Source organism: Triticum aestivum, chromosome 3B, assembly GCF_018294505.1.
Source record: "Triticum aestivum cultivar Chinese Spring chromosome 3B, IWGSC CS RefSeq v2.1, whole genome shotgun sequence".
Taxonomy (NCBI): Eukaryota; Viridiplantae; Streptophyta; class Magnoliopsida; order Poales; family Poaceae; genus Triticum; species Triticum aestivum.
Window position 1 is genome coordinate 479725802 of NC_057801.1, and position 19526 is coordinate 479745327.

At 43.3% G+C, this 19526-nt stretch overlaps 2 protein-coding genes and 1 long non-coding RNA gene across 5 annotated transcripts; 1 reads left to right on the forward strand and 2 right to left on the reverse strand.

Annotated features, from left to right (window-relative positions):
• Positions 1-339: 339 nt before the first annotated feature.
• On the reverse strand, positions 340-7827 carry LOC123070476 (ABC transporter B family member 4). 2 transcript variants are annotated; one of them, XM_044493711.1, is made up of 12 exons: positions 7498-7823; positions 6513-6567; positions 5755-5930; positions 5432-5653; positions 4963-5201; positions 4054-4579; positions 3693-3966; positions 2981-3605; positions 2664-2892; positions 2177-2443; positions 1842-2105; positions 340-1137 (listed from the first exon to the last, which is right to left on the reverse strand). In XM_044493711.1, the coding sequence occupies exons 1-12, from the start codon at positions 7750-7752 to the stop codon at positions 493-495; spliced, it is 3777 nt and encodes a 1258-aa protein (XP_044349646.1). In that variant the 5' UTR covers positions 7753-7823; the 3' UTR covers positions 340-492. The 2 variants fall into 2 exon arrangements, with proteins under 2 accessions (XP_044349646.1, XP_044349645.1); XM_044493710.1 differs by having other exon boundaries at positions 2981-3966; positions 7498-7827.
• On the forward strand, positions 1133-6324 carry LOC123070477 (uncharacterized). The gene is made up of 2 exons (XR_006433743.1): positions 1133-1752; positions 5767-6324. It is a non-coding gene; the product is annotated as an uncharacterized lncRNA (long non-coding RNA).
• Positions 7828-11769: 3942 nt separating the features above from the next.
• Positions 11770-19319, reverse strand: LOC123070475 (ABC transporter B family member 4). Of its 2 annotated transcripts, XM_044493708.1 has the most exons (12): positions 19008-19313; positions 17678-17732; positions 17011-17186; positions 16688-16909; positions 16367-16605; positions 15359-15884; positions 15000-15273; positions 14276-14903; positions 13965-14193; positions 13474-13740; positions 13138-13401; positions 11770-12686 (listed from the first exon to the last, which is right to left on the reverse strand). In XM_044493708.1, exons 1-12 carry the CDS (start codon positions 19269-19271, stop codon positions 12036-12038), a joined length of 3795 nt encoding a protein of 1264 aa, XP_044349643.1. In that variant the 5' UTR covers positions 19272-19313; the 3' UTR covers positions 11770-12035. The 2 variants fall into 2 exon arrangements, with proteins under 2 accessions (XP_044349643.1, XP_044349642.1); XM_044493707.1 differs by having other exon boundaries at positions 13138-13740; positions 19008-19319.
• Positions 19320-19526: the final 207 nt, after the last annotated feature.

Consider the following 19526-nt stretch of genomic DNA (forward strand, 5'->3'; position numbering starts at 1 on the left):
CGGGCGGTGGCGGCGAACCCGTCTCCGGCGGCCGGAGGCGGCACCATGAGGCCTGGAACGACAGGAGCGCTCGCGGAGTTGGCGCGGCCGCGGCTCAGCTTGGCGTCCGCTGTTCCAGAACGACAGGTTACGCCGTTCTACTATTCACATTACCCTATAAATCGTTAATTTTTGGCTAGTGGAATTGTCGATTGTTCATGTTCACCACTTCTTTGGTAGATGGATGTTGAATGACTGGAATAATGTGTTTCTTTTTTGTACTATATAATGCATAGATCTCTGGTACCCCACAACAACTGAAAGTCCGAAACACATGCTGGGGCAATCTCGCCTCTGATGTCATAGGCCTAAAATAAAACTAGAATTTAGGAGAATGCCCTTGAAATTTATGTGCAATTTACATTGCACGAATTGTAATACAAACTGACACATGCATTTTGCATCTCATAGTTCGGAAAACAAGAAAGGAACAATAAATATCTGCACATCCCCTTATGCCGCCTTCGAGTGTAGTTCGACCAGTGATGCGTAGACTCCACCCTTGATGCCCATGAGAGATTCATGCTTCCCCTTCTCGGCAACTGAACCATCTTTGATAACTGCGATCATATCTGCTCCTTTGATCGTCGACAGGCGGTGTGCTACGACAATGGTGGTCCTGCTGACCATCACTTGGTCCAGTGTATCTTGAACAATATGCTCTGATTCAGCGTCCAGGGCGCTTGTTGCTTCGTCGAGCAGAAGTATTCTGGGGTCCTTCAAGATCGCCCTGGCAATAGCTACCCGTTGCTTTTGCCCACCAGATAGTTGTGTTCCTCTCTCACCAACGTTAGTGTTGTATCCCTGTGGCAAGCCCGATATGAACTCATGAGCGTTGGCTGCCTTGGCCATGGTGATTATCTCTTCTTCAGTTGCTTCTCCTCGCTTTCCATATGCTATGTTGGCACGAATTGTGTCATTGAAGAGTATTGGTTCTTGGCTTACTAGTCCCATTTGGTCTCTTAACCAACTCAGTGTTAACTTTCTAAGTTCTGTTCCGTCTAGTGAGATTGTGCCAGAGTCCGGATCATAGAATCGCTCCAGCAAAGCAATTACTGTGGACTTGCCACTTCCACTCTCTCCGACAAGTGCAGTAGTCTGCACATAATAATCAGTTTTAACACGTTCAGTACAACCATAGGCAGAAATATAAGTGCAAAGAAACAACTGAAAAAAGGGTGTGCCCAGTGCTGAAAGCTCCCACACAAGTTGGGGGTCTGGGGAAGGGAATTTCTAGACAGCCTTACCCTTGCATAATATTTCTGCAAGGAGGCTGGCTCGAACCCAGGACCTCCAGGTCACACAATATTCTACCATTGTGCCAGGCCAGCCCTTCCAAGGGGCGAAATAACTGACAAAGAAAAATCTTAATGCATAGCAACTTTATCTCCTTTCTTGACTTTCCTGTTTTCTAACTTCATCTCATTGCTTATTTTACTTTTTCTTGTGAACATGGTGCTTAAACTTGAACATTTGTACAGTGCTACATGAAATTGGTGTCACCTCTCTAGAATTATGTGAAACTCATAGGTGGACATTCTAACACATGGAGTACACTAACAAAGTTTTTGCAGCACTTGATGTTCTTCATGTCATTGATGTTAAAATAAAGCAGTTCAAGGTTGCTACAACCCTTTTGCGAAACACATAGCAGGATAATACGTGGATGTGTGCTGCTGCATGGTCTAGTCTTCATGCCAGACAGTAAACTAGGTACATGACTTCTCACCCCAGTTTGCAGTGAATGAGTAGTAAACTTTTAATTCTACAAGACATCAGGAAAAGTGTCAAGTTGGGTGTACCTTTCCGGAAGCAATACGCAAAGTGAAGTCGCTGAATATTTGGACATCTGGTCGGGATGGGTACTTGAACCTTACATGGTTGAACTCTATGGTGCCATCAACTTTTTCTAGCTTTATACCTTCATCACTGGTTGAGTCAATTTTGGGCTTCCTGTCTATGAATGATAGTATGGATGTCGCAGATTCTCGACCTTTCGTTGAGTCTGATGCCATGTCACTTGTTTGGGAAATTCCAAAAGCGGTGAAAACCAAGGCAAAGTAAACCTGCCAGTACCAGATCGATTTATCAAGTCACTGAATCAAATGACCTCACATATCAACAGTGTATATCTTACTCTGAAAACATTTTGAAAGGTTGATTTGCCGTCATGTACAAACTGTGCACCAACATAGAAACAAAGAGCATATGTGAGATACAACATTAAATTTGAGAAACTGAAACCAACACCTCCGACCATTCCACTTCTAATTCCCTGTTTCATTGAAGCCTGGCATTTTTGGCTGTATAGGGTAATCACTCTCTTCTCTGCACCAAAAGATGCTACAGTTCGAATACTACCAATTGCTTCAGCCACAACTTGACTTGCATCTTCATACATCACCTGTAACAATCATTAGTTAGTAGAGATTATTTTATAACTCATACTTCTAACTACCACTTTCTGTTGATGTTAAGCTTCGAATATGTGACTAGTAATAGGAGATTTCATGTTGTTTGGAAAAGTGCACACCTTTATCTAATGTGAAAAGCATCAAGCATTGTTTCCTTTTCTTTAATAAATAAAACATTTATGTTCATTACGTGGTTTTATCTGATTTCACCTTAGCATCTTCACCGAACCCTTTCAGAAACCTCAATTGGATATAATTCTGCAAACCCAGAAAAGGAATGACACCTATGATACTCAGTGTAAGCTTCCAGTCTGAAGCAAATGCTATGCCAAAGCCACAAATAAGTGTTACTGTGCACTGCACTAGTACGGCCAAGTTATCTCCTACAAGGCGTCGGATGTTCAAAGCATCAATAAACAACCTTGCACCAAGTGCGCCACTGTAAAAGTTAGAAGCAAAACTTAATATCCCCGATGTTAGAGAAGAGAAGACGTAAACTTGCAAGGAGAAAAAGGAGAGTATGAAACCTGGAATTCGAAGGATCATCAAACCAAGCAACCTCTTGATGAATGATGCTTTGGAAAGACAAAGCACGCACACGTTCTATAAGTTTCCCACCGGCTACTCCAAATAAGTAAAATTCCAATTGGATTGAAACCAGGGAAATGATTGCCATCAGAAGGCACATCAATGCCCAAAATGTTGAATCTTTTCGAAGTTGGTGTGCTGGATAGTAGAATGTTCTTATACCACCAGACATCATAATACTGAATGATGGGAAAAGAAGTCCATGCAGAGTGGCAGCTATGATAGCTAACAGGAGAATTGGTGCTTCTGGCCTGCTAAGATTAAACAGGCGTCCAATTGGTGCTTTCTTTGGAGCCTCACTATCACCAATTTCTAGGTGTTCCTCTCTGCTAGCAACATGCCTGAACAAATCATCCGATCTAGACAGTCCAAGGGATTTACTGGAGTGTTGTCTTCTATTCCTGGGAGAATCCCTGATAGATTGTTCCAAAGATATACTTGTACTTTTGAATCTTGAACTTGCCACATATGGCATCTCAGGTGTTTCTTCAGTATGGGCTTGTTGTAGCCGAATAAGATGAGAGTAAGCTCCATCAGGATCCTTTATCAGGTCATCATGGACACCTGCATGAAATAAATTTGTGAAGGAAAAGAATTGACTAGGTTCCAAGAAGAAGAAAACCATATATTGGATGTGGAAGTATCCCTTACCTCGTTCAGCTACCTTTCCTTGATGAACCACTGCTATGCAATCTGCATTTCTGACTGTACTCAGCCGATGAGCAACAATGAGTGTAGTTATCCCTACCATGATCCGATTTAACGCTTCTTGAACTACTCGCTCAGACTCCACATCCAAAGCACTAGTAGCTTCATCCAGCAGAAGGACTCTTGGATTTTTAAGGATCGCTCTTGCAATGGCAATCCTTTGTTTCTGCCCTCCAGAAAGTTGAGCACCATTCTGACCAACCATTGTCTCATACGCCTGTATCATGTGGAAATCAGATAAGCATTAGTTACAGCAAACTTGATTAAGGTACTTTGTAACTCATTATTTTTTTTCTGTAAGTACATTAGGCAACTTTTCGATGAAATTTGTTGCATTTGCAAGCTCAGCTGCTCTCTTGATCTCTTCAAGCGTAGCATCCTCTTTACCATAGGTTATGTTGTCTTTGATGGAGGTCATAAAAAGCAATGGTTCTTGGCTAACAAGACTGATCATTCCTCTTATCCACTGGAGTTTCATACTCTTGATGTTGATTCCATCTATCAGCACATCGCCAGCTTGTGGGTCGTAGAATCTCTCCACCAAACTAATTATTGTTGATTTACCACTTCCACTCTCTCCAACTATAGCCATTGTAGTACCACTAGGTACATGTAGAGACAACCCATTAAGTATCAACTGCTCAGGCCTTGCAGGATATCTAAAGAACACATTGTTGAGTTCAACATCGCCCCTGATACCGTCCAATACTATTCCAGAAGTGTCGGTGATGTCAATCTTTGGTTCTTTGTTCATTATCTCAAACAACCTATATGCTGCAGATTGCCCTTCTGCAATAGCAGAAATTGAGGGTGATGCGGTACCTATAGCCCTGTTACAAATTAAGGCCTGTGTTAGAATTTATTATAGATTCAATCCTAGCATATACTATTGGTTATCCTCATTATTTTCATATTTTGAAGTATGATTCTAGTTGTGCACGTTATTTGACGAACAAAAGTGTTAGGCCCATCATGTCGCTACCAGTAGTAATATTACATATGTAGTTAACTATATTGATAGCAGTGACGGGGTAATTTAGAAATAATTTCTAGTAAATTTTCCAGCTTTAGATTATTTTATTGCTTTTAATAAATAAATGTAGCATTCTTTTTTTAGGTTAAGAAGAGTTTTGAGTTTTATTTATGCAAGACTAAGTGCTACTTTACTCTGACATCTCATATTATCATTTACAATACTATATGGAAAACTCACATTGAACCAGTTAACATTGCAAATACGACATTGACGACTTGCCCTCCAGTATAACCTTTGTTGATGATTAACTTAGCACCATACCAAAAGGCTAGAGAGTAACCGCAGAAGAAAACAGAAAAGATACCGCCTGTTCCTAGACCAGTGGCAATCCCTTCCAAGACCGTAGCCTTATATGCCCTTTTTGTAAGAGTGTTGTACAATGCGATTGCTTTCTTCTCACCATTGAAGGAGATAACCTGCTTTGAAATGTTATCAATGTTTTCCAGTAAACTCTGACCAAACAGGGACTTGCCCTGGTATCATTTTTGAAATTAGAAGAAACCTGAGCACCCACCCTGCAGAGGTTGCACCTCGAAAATGGGTGGGCCTATGAGCACACCTGCTCAAGCTAGACACCTGAGCAGATGCTCGGCCTCACAACTGACCATAAAATAGCTATACATAATTCAAAACTTTTAGAACCCACCGTTCTTATAGCTCCAATGGTCTGTTCGACGACATTGCCCGCATCAGTGTACGATGCCTGCCTCCTGGCTGATATTTGAGCACGTAACCGAGACATGATTGCAAAAGACAGAATATTTGGAGGTATGCATGCGAGCATAACAAGAGCTAACATCCAGCCTCTTACGAATCCGATGATAAAACATCCAACAAAGGTTGTCAAAAGCTGTGCATACTTGCCTACCTGAACACGAGGAATCCATATTTACTTGAAATCAACTGATGCATTTACAGAACATAGATTTATTAAGGTATTTTATCTATGTTGTCTAATGCATTTGTTACCTTCTCTCCAAGGGCATCTTGGACCAGTACAGTGTCCGCAGACATTCTGGAAATTGCTTCCCCAGTTGTCATCTCCACATCAAAGAATGAAACATCCTGTTTTAGAACAGCTTCAAGGTATAGAGATCGGATGCGTATTGACTGCCTTTCTCCAGTCATTGTCCAGCATGACACCTCTGCCACAGGTAGCAAGCAGGTTAATGTTTAAGGCTGTCAGCCACTCCATGGAAATTCTGTTGCGTGTGAATGCAATCCAACTAAAAGCAGAGATTATGCAACTCATTCGTACTGCTCGGTATTTTGGTTCAAGTTAAATTGGAAAACTACTGCTAGTTGTAAGTTTTAAATTTCAATTGTGGTAGATTTCATGCATTATTTGTTCATTTATTTATTGTTGAGAATCAGTATTATTTCATGAGGTTCCAGATCTGCCTGGTAAGTCATGCTATTGTTGGGGTACTTGGATATGAACAGGTCTGTCAATGCTTGGAAACATCAAAGTTGTGAGACACTGACACCAATGTACAATACATGAATATTACTGGTTTAATAGCAACTAGTATTCAATCATTTGTAGCCAATTTATATTCTCAGTGTGTGGATTACAATAGTGAATGTTGATATTTTATTTGTTGATTTTTTTGAGTGCTCGACTGTTTATCACGTGCCATGTTGACCTTTCAGTTCAGAACAGAATAGGATTGAGTTTCGACTATCAATTCTAGAAACATTTAGTCCACAAGTGGAAGTGTACTTACGGAGAAATGAAGCTACCGCTGTCCCAATTCCCAAATAGATGTAGTACATAACAACCTGGAGAAAGCAAATGTCAAAAATAAATTAGTATGTGAACTACTAGGGCGTTCTTTGGTTATCATAGGAAGTAGGACTGAGGGTTTGAGATTAATGTGTGTCATTATTTGTTTTTTCATGTAAGCATATTTTGTCTTCTTTTCTTTATCGGAAAGTTGTTGCCTAGGCCGAGCTCCATGGCACCCCTTATCTAGACGCCTATTCTCTGCATCACGGCCCGTGCAAGCGCTTTTGTCTTTTTCTTTTAGTCCAAATAAAACAGCATATGAACTTCAAACTTTGCAGGACAACAAAACATTCTAACTATAATGTAGGGAAACTTTAGAATTTTTTCATGCATCATAAATAATTATAATAACTTTTTACTGAAAAATAATAATCTCATTTTGTATATTTATGTTGGACCAAAAAATCTGAAAGTTTTTTCACGCATTGAAGTTTTAAAGTTTGGAGTCCATATGTTGTTTCATTTGAGAGAAACAAAAAAGAGAGACTTTCATGTAGTAAGTTAGTTGGTTAGCATAGATCTCAAAGCAATGTTGGAGGGTAAGAATAATGGGGTGCCATGGAGCTCGGCCTACAAAAAGCTATGTTCTATCTGCTAGGTCGATAATAGTAGGATAAAATTGAAGGTGGCCTGTTCCCAATTGAGCATCAGGGATATCTACTTATCTCCGGTTGATTATATCTTATTTTTTGTCGGAAACCAGTTGATTCTGCCATGTGGCGTACATGCACGTTTCATCCTTGCTAGTTTCTTTGTAAACAGATGTAGGACATTTTTTGCAGTTTTACAGAGGGAGTACTTGCTAGCACACGAGGCACCAATCTATTGCATACCCTGTAATTTGCTTGCGGTGACATCTGTTCTCAAGGGAGTTTCATGATGAACTGAACTAGAGATACTCTCAAAAAGGTATACGTCGATACCTTGCTGACCCGCTGGAGGACGTTGTCGCCGGCGCCGAAACACTCGATGACCGCGGCGAAGACGACGGTCATGAGCGGGTCGCCCATGCCGTTAACCATGGCCGCCACAGTGCCGACGGCCATCAGCGCCATGTCGGCACGGCTGGCGTACCTGAACATGCTGAAGAAGGGCACCTTCCTAGCCCCCTCGGTCTTCCTCTCCCTCTCGCCCTTCTCTGCATCCTCCCCTCTGTCTCTCATGGCTTCGTCATCCATTAATGCTATGTTGATTGATGTTTCTCCTACTCCTAGCAGCTGCTAGCTAGCTACTTGTGCTTAGCTTATCTCCCTCTTGGCATGCCTGTGGTGATGAGAGTTGGGCGCTAATATGTGTTAGGCATGTGAGACTGACAGGACGTCGCTTATGTTGTCTGGATGCGTGCGTGGTTGCTAAATAAATGGATGGCCTCCTGATTATTCCTGTAACAGTGGCGGGACCCCCTGGTTTCAAAGTTGTGTGTTCAAAGTTTTTGAGTATTGTAGAGTACAGTGTAGCATAATTTAGAGAAAAAAATCGGAATGGTCCACAACATTTTACCGAAAAAGGCTTTCACCCCGCTTTATAAATAAAGCAATGACCAACAACATCCAGGTACAGACGCACACCACCACAACACACGCACACACCCAAGTCAGGATACATAGGCGCTGAGCGCAGCAACACGACCCCTAGCACTACTCGAGCACCCGGGACTCCAGTGAACACGCCACCACGAAGAGATGTAGCCGCATACGACGAACCGTGGGCTCCAAGACGGTGCCTTCAGGAAGGGTACGACAAGGGAGCGTCGCCACCGCTTGATCCGAGGATCAAGGTTTCCCCCGGAGCCACACGGCAGACAATGAGAGCCGCGACGACGCCTTCAAGAAGGCAACGAGCTACGCCGCCGTCGGTCTGTCCGAAGAAAGAGCAGGTTTTCACCCCGGCCAATACTCACTGCCATCGAACGCCGCACCCCGACAACCACGCCGCCCACACGGCCATGACCACCGGGCAGCACCAAGCGACGGGCTCTGCCCATGAGCACCGCGCAACCACCACCAGGGTCGCCGCCCTGGAATCCAAGACCTAGGAACCACCACAACCGACACCCGCTGCTACCCCAACGGAAGAGACGATCGGATCCCGGGGCACACAAGTCCATCGATTCGTCCTCCAGCTCCGGGCGCGAGACTAGCTTGGTCCTGCTGCCGGGCGCGAGACGAACTCGGTCCTGCTGCCGGGCGCGAGACGGGCTCGGTCCTGCTGCCGGGCGCGAGACGAGGAGGTCCTGCTACCGGGCGCGAGACAAGCACAGTCCTGCTGCCCGAGCACGGGACTAGCGATGGGTCGCAGCAGGGAGAGGGCCATCCCACCGACGAAGATTGCGCCCGGGCATCGAGAAGAGGGGTCGAAGCTCTTCACAGGCCGCTCACCAACGGGCCGACGCCGAAGAAGTCCGGCCGCCGCCGTGAGACGATCCTGACCACCGCCATGAGCCACCACCACGCCGTGGTAGCCCACATCCCCGCCGAGCACAGCCCGTGGCACCTGCCATCACCGGATCGGCCGGGGGCCGGCAGGTCCACCACCACCAGGGAACGCTGCAGCAGGGGCAGCCACCGGAGCAGGCCACCACCTGCGGCGAGCCGGGGCCCCGCCACCACAAGGGCCCAGAGCACCTGAGCTGCAGCCGCGACGGATCTGGGCCGCGCCCACACACCGCCGCCGCCGGGACCAGGGCCCGTCCCCAGCCCGTCCCAGCCACCCGCGCCGCCACCAGCGAGCCGCGCCCCCGTCGCGGGCCGCCATCGCCGCGCCGCCGTGCCCTGGGCCAGCGCCGCGCCGCCGCCCAACAAGGATGGCCCACGCCATCCAGCGCCGCGCGGGGGAGGAAGAGGCCCCGCCGCCGCCCGATCTGGCCGGGCTTTGCCCGCCAGCACGCTGGGGCGGCGGCGAGGGGAGGGAGAGACGAGAAGGGGGCCGCGCCCCGCGGGCTAGGGTTTTCCCCCCGGCGGCGCTCGCGGGAGCGGCCAGGGAGGGGAGGGGAGGGAGGGGGGATCACCACTGGAACTGCTCGTCCACAACATTTTACAATTGCAATACGATTATTCATGCCTTTTTTTGGCGTGAGATCTGCGAAGAACTCTCGCCGAACCAAGGTTCCATCATTAATGGTCTAGTCTGCTTCTAAGCTCATTTATTTGTTGGAAAAGTAATTTTTTTTGTTACTTCTGGTGTTCTCTGTACTGCCATGGCGGATGATGAATGAACTGAAAGCTTCTTTCATAAAAAAAGCCCGAATAAGTTAGTATTCATGTGTTAGTTTACATCCAAGGTTTCATCTTATCTTTTTCAATCAATGTAGAGGCCGGATGTATGACCACCTGTTGTATATGAGCCCAGCAGAAGTTTGTTGTGTTCAGAAGTGTGGAGGGCTTCTGTGCTTCTCGGTATTCATTGTTTGGGTTGGGAGTGCGTTTCTATGTGGTCTCAGTTTCCTTGTCAGCTGGTGGAGATTTTATTCTCTTCATATCTGGGTTTCACATTATTTTTCTTAATTAAATGGACAGTTCGCAGCAGCTCCCCTGCTCTTTTGAGGTATCGATAAATATACGCGAGTCATGAGAGTAACTTTATGCAAATCACAAAAGTAACTTTGTTGGAAGGAAAATATTAATTATATGAACTCTCCGTGATGGAATGTGTAAAGTGAAATTTTTTAGTCTTACGCTAGGTAGTGGGCATATAGCACAAGACAAAATATATAGGCTGCTTATGATGGAGCTTGACGGCGTTGCATGTGAGTCAAAGAGAGAACAAATTAAAGGACAGTCTCGCCACCTTTATTCTCAACAAAGAACGAGATTTCTAGTGTACAGTGGTGGTTCCAATGATGGTGGCTAAAAATATTCCTAGCAAAACTGAATGCCTAGTTCCCTTTTAAGTGACTTTATATCTGTCTGGTCATGCATTAACCATACTGTGTCCCGCAGGTCGTTCTCTTTTTTCTGTTGTTGTTTCTCCTCTGTCTTCATTGTTCTCTACCTTCTTAATCCATTGATATTTCTTTTATGAAGAAAGGTCCAAATTTATTATAAAGTTCATGGGGAGTAAAAAATATTCAACATAATAAAAATTATATCGAGGTCCCTGTAACACCGAACAACCACACGCGCCCCTAAGGACCAACACGTTGGAGCCGCAATCATTGTCGTTGAACACTTGAATCGATCTGAAGCACCCTTACCTCGCTGCCCCCAAGGCCCTAAGGAAAGGAATTTTTTTTCCGTGTTTTTTATATTTATTTATTGTTTTTCCTTTCGTTTTTTTATAAATTTCAAAAAACATTCAAAAGTTTAAACATTGTTTGTTTGTTTATCAACTGTTCACATTTTTTAAAATATATTTGAAATATTCTTGTCTTCACTTTTTGTTTAGAATTCAAATTTGTTCATATTTTCATATTTTAAAAGATTTCATTTTTTCCATAAAATATTCTTGTCTTCACATTTTAAAAGATCACATTTTAAAAAATGATTGGAATTTCAAAAAGATTTCATATTTTCCATAAAATATTCTTGTCTTCACTTTTTGTTTAGAATTCATGACAATTTTGAATTTGCAAACATTTCATCAAATTCATTAACATTTTTTGGATTCCTGATTTTTTTAAAATTAATGGTTTTTTTAATTCATGAAGTTTTCGGAATTCTCGAACATTATTTTATTTCACGAACATTATTTTGAATTCATGAACATTTTTTAATTTTATGAACATTTTCTTTGAATTCATGAATATTTTTTAATTCGCGAACATTTTCTAATTCATTAAAAAATGTATTCTTGATACGAAAACAAAAAAACAGACGTTCGCTCTCTCGCTGGGCCAGCTCCCATTGTCCGCGAGCGACGGGAGTGAGCTCAAGCAACCGAGGCCCTTGATCCAGCTTTTCAGACGGCGCGGACTACAAGGGCGGAAAATAAGGCGCTAGCAGTTCCGTCGTCGTCGTCGTCGGCGGCGGCGAACCCATCTCCGGCGGCCGGAGGCAACTCCCTGAGGGCGGAATGACAGGTTCACCGGCAGAGTCGGTGCGCCGCGGCTAGCTTGGCGTTGGATGTTCCAGAAAGACACTCGCAGTATCGAAGGTTACTCCGTTCTACTCTTCACATACCCCACGTCGTCAATTTCTAGTAGTGGAAATTAGATAGCTGATGTTCACCATTTCCTAGGCTATCCCTGTTCATACATGTTGATGCACTGGAGTGATATGCTTTTTCTTTCTATTAATGCATACATCGGCAATCTGCAGTAGCTAGAACAACTAAAACAGATGCTATGCTGAGGCAATCTTACCTCTGATGTCTTAGGCCAAGCCAAAACAAGAATTACAGGCGATTGGCTTAAAATTTCCGTACATTTACATCACACGACTTCTAATACAAAATACACAATGCAGTCTTTATCTTCTACTAGTTGTGAAAAAGATCTGAACGATATAAATCTGCACACACCCTTTTATGACGCTGACGCCTTTGAGTGTAGCTCGACCAGCGATGCATAGACTCCACCCTTGATGCCCATGAGCGATTCATGCTTCCCCTTCTCGGCAACTGAACCATCTTTGATCACTGCGATTGTATCCGCCCCTTTGATTGTCGAGAGACGGTGTGCTACAACAATGGTGGTCCTGCTCACCATCACCTTGTCCAATGCATCTTGAACACTGCGCTCTGATTCAGCGTCCAGGGCACTTGTTGCCTCATCGAGCAGAAGTACCCGAGGGTCCTTCAAGATTGCCCTTGCAATAGCTACCCGTTGTTTTTGCCCACCAGATAGTTGTGTTCCTCTCTCACCAACGTTGGTGTTGTATCCCTGAGGCAAGCTCGATATGAACTCATGAGCGTTCGCCGCCTTGGCCACGGTGATAATCTCTTCTTCAGTTGCTTCTCCGCGCTTTCCATATGCTATGTTGGCACGAATCGTGTCATTGAAAAGTACTGGTTCTTGGCTTACCAGCCCCATCTGGTCTCTTAACCAACTCAGTGTTAAGTTTTTGAGTTCTGTTCCATCTAGTGAGATTGTGCCAGAGTCTGGGTCATAGAATCGCTCTAGCAAAGCAATTACTGTGGACTTGCCACTGCCACTCTCTCCAACAAGTGCAGTAGTCTGCAAATGACAAACAGTTGCAAACCTGTCACTACAACTGTGGAGAAAATAATAAACTCGACGGAATTTCGTTACATACAAATTAGTTTCACATATCTAATATTCTCGTGAAACTTTTTCTATGGGTTGAGCATTCTAACACTTGGGGTATGCAAAAATCTGTATATACATTCTGTAGCACTTCATGTTCCTCCTGTCAGTCATGCTGAAACAAAGCAGTTCAAGATTGCTACAACACTCTTGTGAAACATTTAGCACAGTAATTATATTATTAAAACAAGGCAAAAGGAGTCACTACGGTTATCCACTTGTACTAAATTATCTCAGTCGTTGATTACGTGGTGGAGTGTGATCACTAATCTCCATATCAGGCAGTAAACAAGGTTCAGTTAGACTTTTCTTCCTTTTTGGCGATGAATTAAAAAAATTGCAAGTATCAAGTTAACTGTACCTTTCCGGAGGGAATGCCCAGAGTAAAGTCACTGAATACTTGGACATCTGGGCGGGATGGGTACTTGAAGCTCACATGGTTGAAATCTATGTTGCCATCAACTTTCTCTAGCTTTATGCCTTCATCACTAGTTGGGTCAATTTTGGACCTCCTGTCTATGACAGCTAGTATGGATGTTGTGGACTCTTGAGCTTTTGTTGAATCTGATGCCATTGCACTTGTTTGGGAAATTCCAAAAGCTGTGAAAACCAAAGCAAAATAAACCTGCAAACAACCAGGCCGATTTGTCAAGTCACTGAATAAAAAAACCTCACATGTCAAATGCGTGCATCTTACTCTGAAAACATCTTTAAAGGTTGATTTGCCGTCATGTACAAACTGTGCACCAACATAGAAACAAAGAGCATATGTGAGATACAACATTAAGTTTGAGAAACTGAATCCGAGGCCTCCAACCATTCCACTTCTAATTCCCTGTTTCATTGTAGCTTGGCATTTTTTGCTGTACATCGTAATTACTCTCTTCTCTGCGCAGAAAGATGCTACAGTTCGAATACTGCCGACTGCTTCGGCTACAACTTGACTTGCATCTTCATACATCACCTGTAGCAATCATTTGTTCTAGGAGAGATTATTCATATACCTCATTTAGGAAGAACCACATTATGTTTGATGATAAGCTTCGAATATGTGACTAGTAAAATTAAAATTGCATGGTCTCTTAAGAAGTGCACATCTTCATCTTCACAGTGTGAAAAATATCAAGAATTATTTGTTTCTTCTCTAATAAAAAACAGTTGTTCAAAACAGGTTTACTCTAATCTCACCTTAGCATCTTCACTGAAACTATTCAAGAACTTTACTTGAATATAATTCTGTAAACCCAGAAAAGGAATGACACATATGACGATCAGTGTAAGCTTCCAGTCAGAAGCAAATGCTATGGCGAAGCCAGAAATAAGTGTTATTGTGCACTGCACTAGTATGGCCAAGTTATCTCCTACAAGGCGTCGGATGTTCAAAGCATCAATAAACAGCCTTGCACCAAGTGCACCACTGTAAAAGTTAGAAGGAAAACATGATGGTTACACTGTCACAGATAAAGACAGAGTTGCAAAGTGAAAAATAAGTAACAAACCTGGAATTAGAAGGATCATCGAACCAAGCAACCTCTTGATGCATGATGCTCTGGAAAGACAAAGCACGGACACGTTCTACAAGTTTCCCACCAGCCATTCCGAATAAGAAAAATTCCAATTGGATTGCAATCAGAGAAATGATTGCCAACAGAAGGCATAGCAATGCCCAAAACCTTGAATCTTTTCGAAGTTGGTGCGCTGGATAGTAGAATGTCCTTATACCACCAGACATCATAATACTGAATAAAGGGAAAAGAAGTCCATGCACAAAAGCAGCTATAACAGCTAATAGGAGAATTGGTGCTTCTGGCTTATTAAGGTTAAAAAGGCGTCCAATTGGTGCTTTCTGAGGAGCCTCACTATCACCAAATTCCTTGTGCTCTTGACTGCTGGTATTAGCAGGCCCCTGCAAATCATCAGATCCAGAGAGTCCTAGGGGTTTTACAGAGTGTTGTCTTCTATTCCTGGGTGAATCTCTCATAGATTGTTCCAAAGATAAACTTCTACTTTTAAGTCTTGAATCTGACGCATATGGCACCTCATGCATTCCTTCGGTATGGACCTGTTGTAACTTAATAAGCTGACAGTAAGCTCCATCAGGATCCTTGATCAACTGATCATGGGCACCTGTATAAAATGGATTTATGAAAGAAAATAATTTAATAACCTACAGTTCACTCTGGTTAATTGGTTCAAAGAAGATAGACATGAAGTATCTCTTACCTTGTTCAACTACCTTTCCTTGATGAACCACTGTTATGCAATCTGCATTCCTGACTGTACTCAGACGGTGAGCAACAATGAGCGTAGTTATCCCTACCATGATCCTATTTAGTGCTTCTTGAACTACTCGCTCAGACTCTACATCCAAAGCACTAGTAGCTTCATCCAACAGAAGGACTTTTGGATTTTTAAGGATTGCTCTTGCAATGGCGATCCTTTGCTTCTGCCCTCCAGAAAGCTGAGCACCACTCTGACCAACCATTGTCTCATATGCCTGTATTATGTGGAAGTAAGATAAGCATTAATTGCAGGATACTTGAGTAAGATACTTCTGTAAATAAGTAGTTTTTCTTAAGTACATTAGGCAGTTTTTCGATGAAGTTTGCTGCATTTGCCAGCTCAGCTGCTCTCTTGATCTCCTCAAGCGTAGCATCCTCTTTACCATAGGTTATGTTATCTTTGATGGAGGTCATAAAAAGCAATGGTTCCTGGCTAACAAGACTGATCTTCCCCCTTATCCACTGGAGTTTCAAATTCTTGATGTTGATTCCATCTATCAGCACTTCACCAGCCTGTGGGTCGTAGAATCTCTCTACCAGACTAATTAATGTTGATTTTCCACTTCCACTCTCTCCAACTATAGCCATGGTAGTACCACTAGGCACTTGTAGAGACAACCCATTAAGTATCAACTGCTCAGGCCTTGCTGGGTATCTAAAGAACACATTATTGAGTTCGACATCACCCTTGATATCATCTAATACTATTCCAGAAGTGTCGCTGATGTCAATCTTTGGTTTTCTGTTAATTATTTCAAACAACCTGTGTGCTGCAGATTGGCCTTCTGCAATAGCAGAAATTGAGGGTGATGCATTACCTATAGCCCTGTTGTAAATAATAAATACCTTAGTGTCCAAATTTACTATTATTCCAATGGTAAACAATACATTATTTGATTATCCACATTTTTTTATTCAATTTTGAAGCATGATTTTAGCAGTACATTTAATTTGATTGACAAAGGTAATGCGCACTCGTCTGTTTGAGCTTGGCAAGCTTTATAAGGTCTTTCTACCATAAGTAATAATAATAACCAATTAACTATAATTATTGCAGTAATATGGTTACTTAGAAATATGAACTAGTAACATCTCCAGCTCTAGGTATTTCTATATGGTTTAGATAGATGGAAGAAATATCTTATTTTTAGGTTAAGAAAGATTTTTGACTTTGTGCGTGAAACACTTAAGCGCTAGTTTACTACTACCCTCCATTCCATAATTCTTGTCGACAAGAATTATGGAACGGAGGGAGTAACATCTTATTTTATTATTTACAGTACTATAGTCAAAATTTGGAAAGCTCACATTGATCCGGTAAGAATTGCAAATACAACATTGATGACCTGCCCTCCAGTATATCCTTTGCTGATGATTAACTTCGCGCCATACCAAAAGGCTAGAGAGTAACTGCAGAAGACAACACAAAAGATACAGCCTATTCCAAGACCGGTGACAAGCCCTTCCAATACAGTAGCCTTGTACGCCTTTTTTATGAGAGCATTATACAATGCTACTGCTTTCTTCTCACCATTGAAGGAGACAACCTGCTTTGAAATGTCACCAGTATTATACAATCACAACGAACCATCAAGTAATTACTTATAAATTAAAACCATTAAAACCGACCGTTCTTATAGCTCTGATGCTCTGCTCGACAACATTGCCTGCGTCGTCGTATGATGCTTGCCTCCTGGCAGATATTTGAGCACGTAGTCGAGAGACGGTTGCAAAAGAGAGGATACTTGGAGGTATGCATGCCAGCATAACCAGAGCTAACGTCCAGCCTCTTACGAATCCGATGACAAAACCTCCAACAAAGGTTGTCAAAAGCTGTGCATACTTTCCTACCTGAACATGAAGTAGCCCTATTTATTTCAAACGAAATGATGCATTTACAGAAAATAGTTTTTTCTATCCTCTCTATGTTATCTAATAAATGCATTTGATACCTTCTCTCCAAGAGCATCTTGTACCAGTACAGTATCTGCAGACATTCTAGAAATTGCTTCCCCGGTTGTCATCTCCACATCAAAGAATGAAACATCCTGCTTGAGAACAGCTTCGAGGTAGAGAGATCGGAGTCGTGCTGACTGCCTTTCTCCAGCCATTGTCCAGCATGACACCTCTGGCACAGGTAACATGTTAACGTTAATGGCATTCAATCACTCATTTGAAATTCTGCTATGTGTGATATGCATGTTGCCAACTCCATTTCATACTGCTCGGTACTTCATTTTCTAAGTTAAAACTTGTGAACTTGTTCTATTAGGTTTTACATTTTTACCGTGTTAACTGTCATGCAATATTTATTTCTTTGTTGAGAATCAGTACTACAAATCGATGACCTTGTGAAGTTCCAGATCTGCCTGGTACCTGCTGAGAATTGTCGGGGGTACTTGGATATTAACTTGTGTTGTACTTGGAAACATGAAAGTTTGTGAAGAGCTGGCACTAATGTGAAATATAGGAATATTACTAGATTAGTAGCAACTATTGGTATCCACTCATTTGTACAAACTAAACTCTCCATGCATGGATTACAGTTCAGAACAAATAGGGTTGAGTTTTGGCTATCAATTCTAGAAACATTTAGTGCACGAGTGGAAGCATACTTACGGAGAAATGAAGCTAGTGCCGTCCCAATTCCCAAATAGATGTAGTACATAACAACCTGGAGAAAGCAAGTGTGAGTGTGAGATGAAATAGTACTGAAGTTGGGCATTCCTGTGTTATGCATGGGAAAGCAGGACTGGGTTTGAGAGCAAACTGTCATTTCTTATTGCTGTTTTCAGGGTTTTCCCTTCTTTTTTCTTGTTTGTGTTATGAGGTTAATAATAGCAGGATGTACATTCCCAAGTGAGCACCAGGGTCCATATACTCCCTCCGTCCGGAAATACTTGTCATCAAAATAGATGAAAATGGATGTATCTACAACTAAAATACATCTAGATACATCCATTTCAATGACAAGTATTTCCGGACGGAGGGAGTACGTACTTCAAATAGTTGCCCAAGCGTCAAATCAGCGGTCCACGTGTGTTTTTTCACACGTGTGCTTGCAGTGGCCACAGACTAGAACGGCAAATCCTTAAATCCGTTGATGAGGATAATTTCAGCCTTTCAGGACCACGGCAACGGCCTCCACCACAATCGCCAGTACCATTGTCTAGTACTGTACTCATCCGGCAGAGATGCTCCTTGTTTTTCTCATCTTTTTTCCGGATGATGTTCTCGTTCTTTTCCAAGAACACGCATAGCATAGCATGGAGTATCATCTCAAGAAATCATCAGGCATATTCACTGACCAGGTAAAACTCGGTCTAGCGTGTGTTTTCTGCAAAGAAAAAAATGTCCACATGCTTTGCTTTCACCCGGTCTCAGTTGTGGTGAAAACTTAAAAAGGTACTACTAAGTACTACTCCCTCCCAAAATGTTTTTAAGATCATTTTTGTTCCTAATATAAGACATTTTCGCAGTTCAAATGGCAAAACGTCTTATGTTTAGAAACATAGGGAGTATTAGCTAGATTGCCTGAAAGGCAGTTGCTGTCTGTGTTGCGTGGGTTTCGGTGTTGTGTTGTAGGATATGTAAGGGTTTTCATTAATTTAAAGCTGGGCAATAACCTTTTCTCAAACAAACAAACAAACAAAGAGCAGCCTAGCAAGTAGCACCCGACTTGCTAGCAAACATGCTTTTTGGAGGAACCATAGTGCAGTGACGTCTCAACGCCACGCACACCCATCGTCCGGCCGTGCCTACGTTACGTTGCGTACGTGCGTGTATCCTCCACCACACCTCGACTGCCGTATATCCAACTGCATGCATGGTGCGGCACTACACGCCTGTACGCGCGCGATCACCGGCCACCATGCGCGCGGCGAGCCGTGCCGGCGTGCATATCTGCAGCGAATCGGTGGCGTGCAGAGAATCTAGGCACTCGTCCTACCTTGCTGACCCGGTGGAGGACGGCGCTGTTGTCGCTGCCGCCGAAGGACTCGATGACCGCGGCAAAGACCACCGTCATGAGCGGCTCCGACATGCCGTTCACCATTGCCGCCACCGTGCCCACGCCCATCAGCGCAAGGTCGGCGCGCGTGGCGTACCTGAACATGCCGAAGAAGGCCACCTTCTTCGTCGCGCCCGCATCCTTCCTCTTCGTCGCGCCCGTCTCCTCCTCCTCTCCTCTGTCTCTCATCGCCTCGTCACCCATTGCTCTCTCTCTCTCTCTCTCTCTCTTCTTCCTCCTCCTTTAGTACAGTAGCAGCAGCTGCTGCTTATCTCTCTGAACGCACGTTTGTGGTGGCGAGAGATATGTAATGGAGCCGGGCGCCTGATTATAGTAGGTGAGGAGAACTGACACCGACGTGATGTCGCTTGTTGTCTGCACAGGCAGGCTATGGTGCCATGTTGAAGTTTACTTCTTTTTGGTTCGCATGTCTTTGGTTCACATGAGAATTCATGGGCA

Bases quoted from the DNA above. Each gene is read 5' to 3' on its own strand.
- LOC123070476 (XM_044493710.1), bottom strand. From the start codon at position 7,752: ATGGATGACGAAGCCATGAGAGACAGAGGGGAGGATGCAGAGAAGGGC. The intron at 6,568-7,497 runs GTATCGACGTAT...TGCTTTCTCCAG, and splicing joins TCCTCCAGCGGGTCAGCAAG to GTTGTTATGTACTACATCTA. The intron at 5,931-6,512 runs GTAAGTACACTT...TACCTGTGGCAG, and splicing joins AGCGGTAGCTTCATTTCTCC to AGGTGTCATGCTGGACAATG.
- LOC123070475 (XM_044493707.1), bottom strand. From the start codon at position 19,271: ATGGGTGACGAGGCGATGAGAGACAGAGGAGAGGAGGAGGAGACGGGC. The intron at 17,187-17,677 runs GTAAGTATGCTT...TACCTGTGCCAG, and splicing joins GGCACTAGCTTCATTTCTCC to AGGTGTCATGCTGGACAATG. The intron at 14,194-14,275 runs GTTTGTTACTTA...TAACTTTTACAG, and splicing joins GATGATCCTTCTAATTCCAG to TGGTGCACTTGGTGCAAGGC.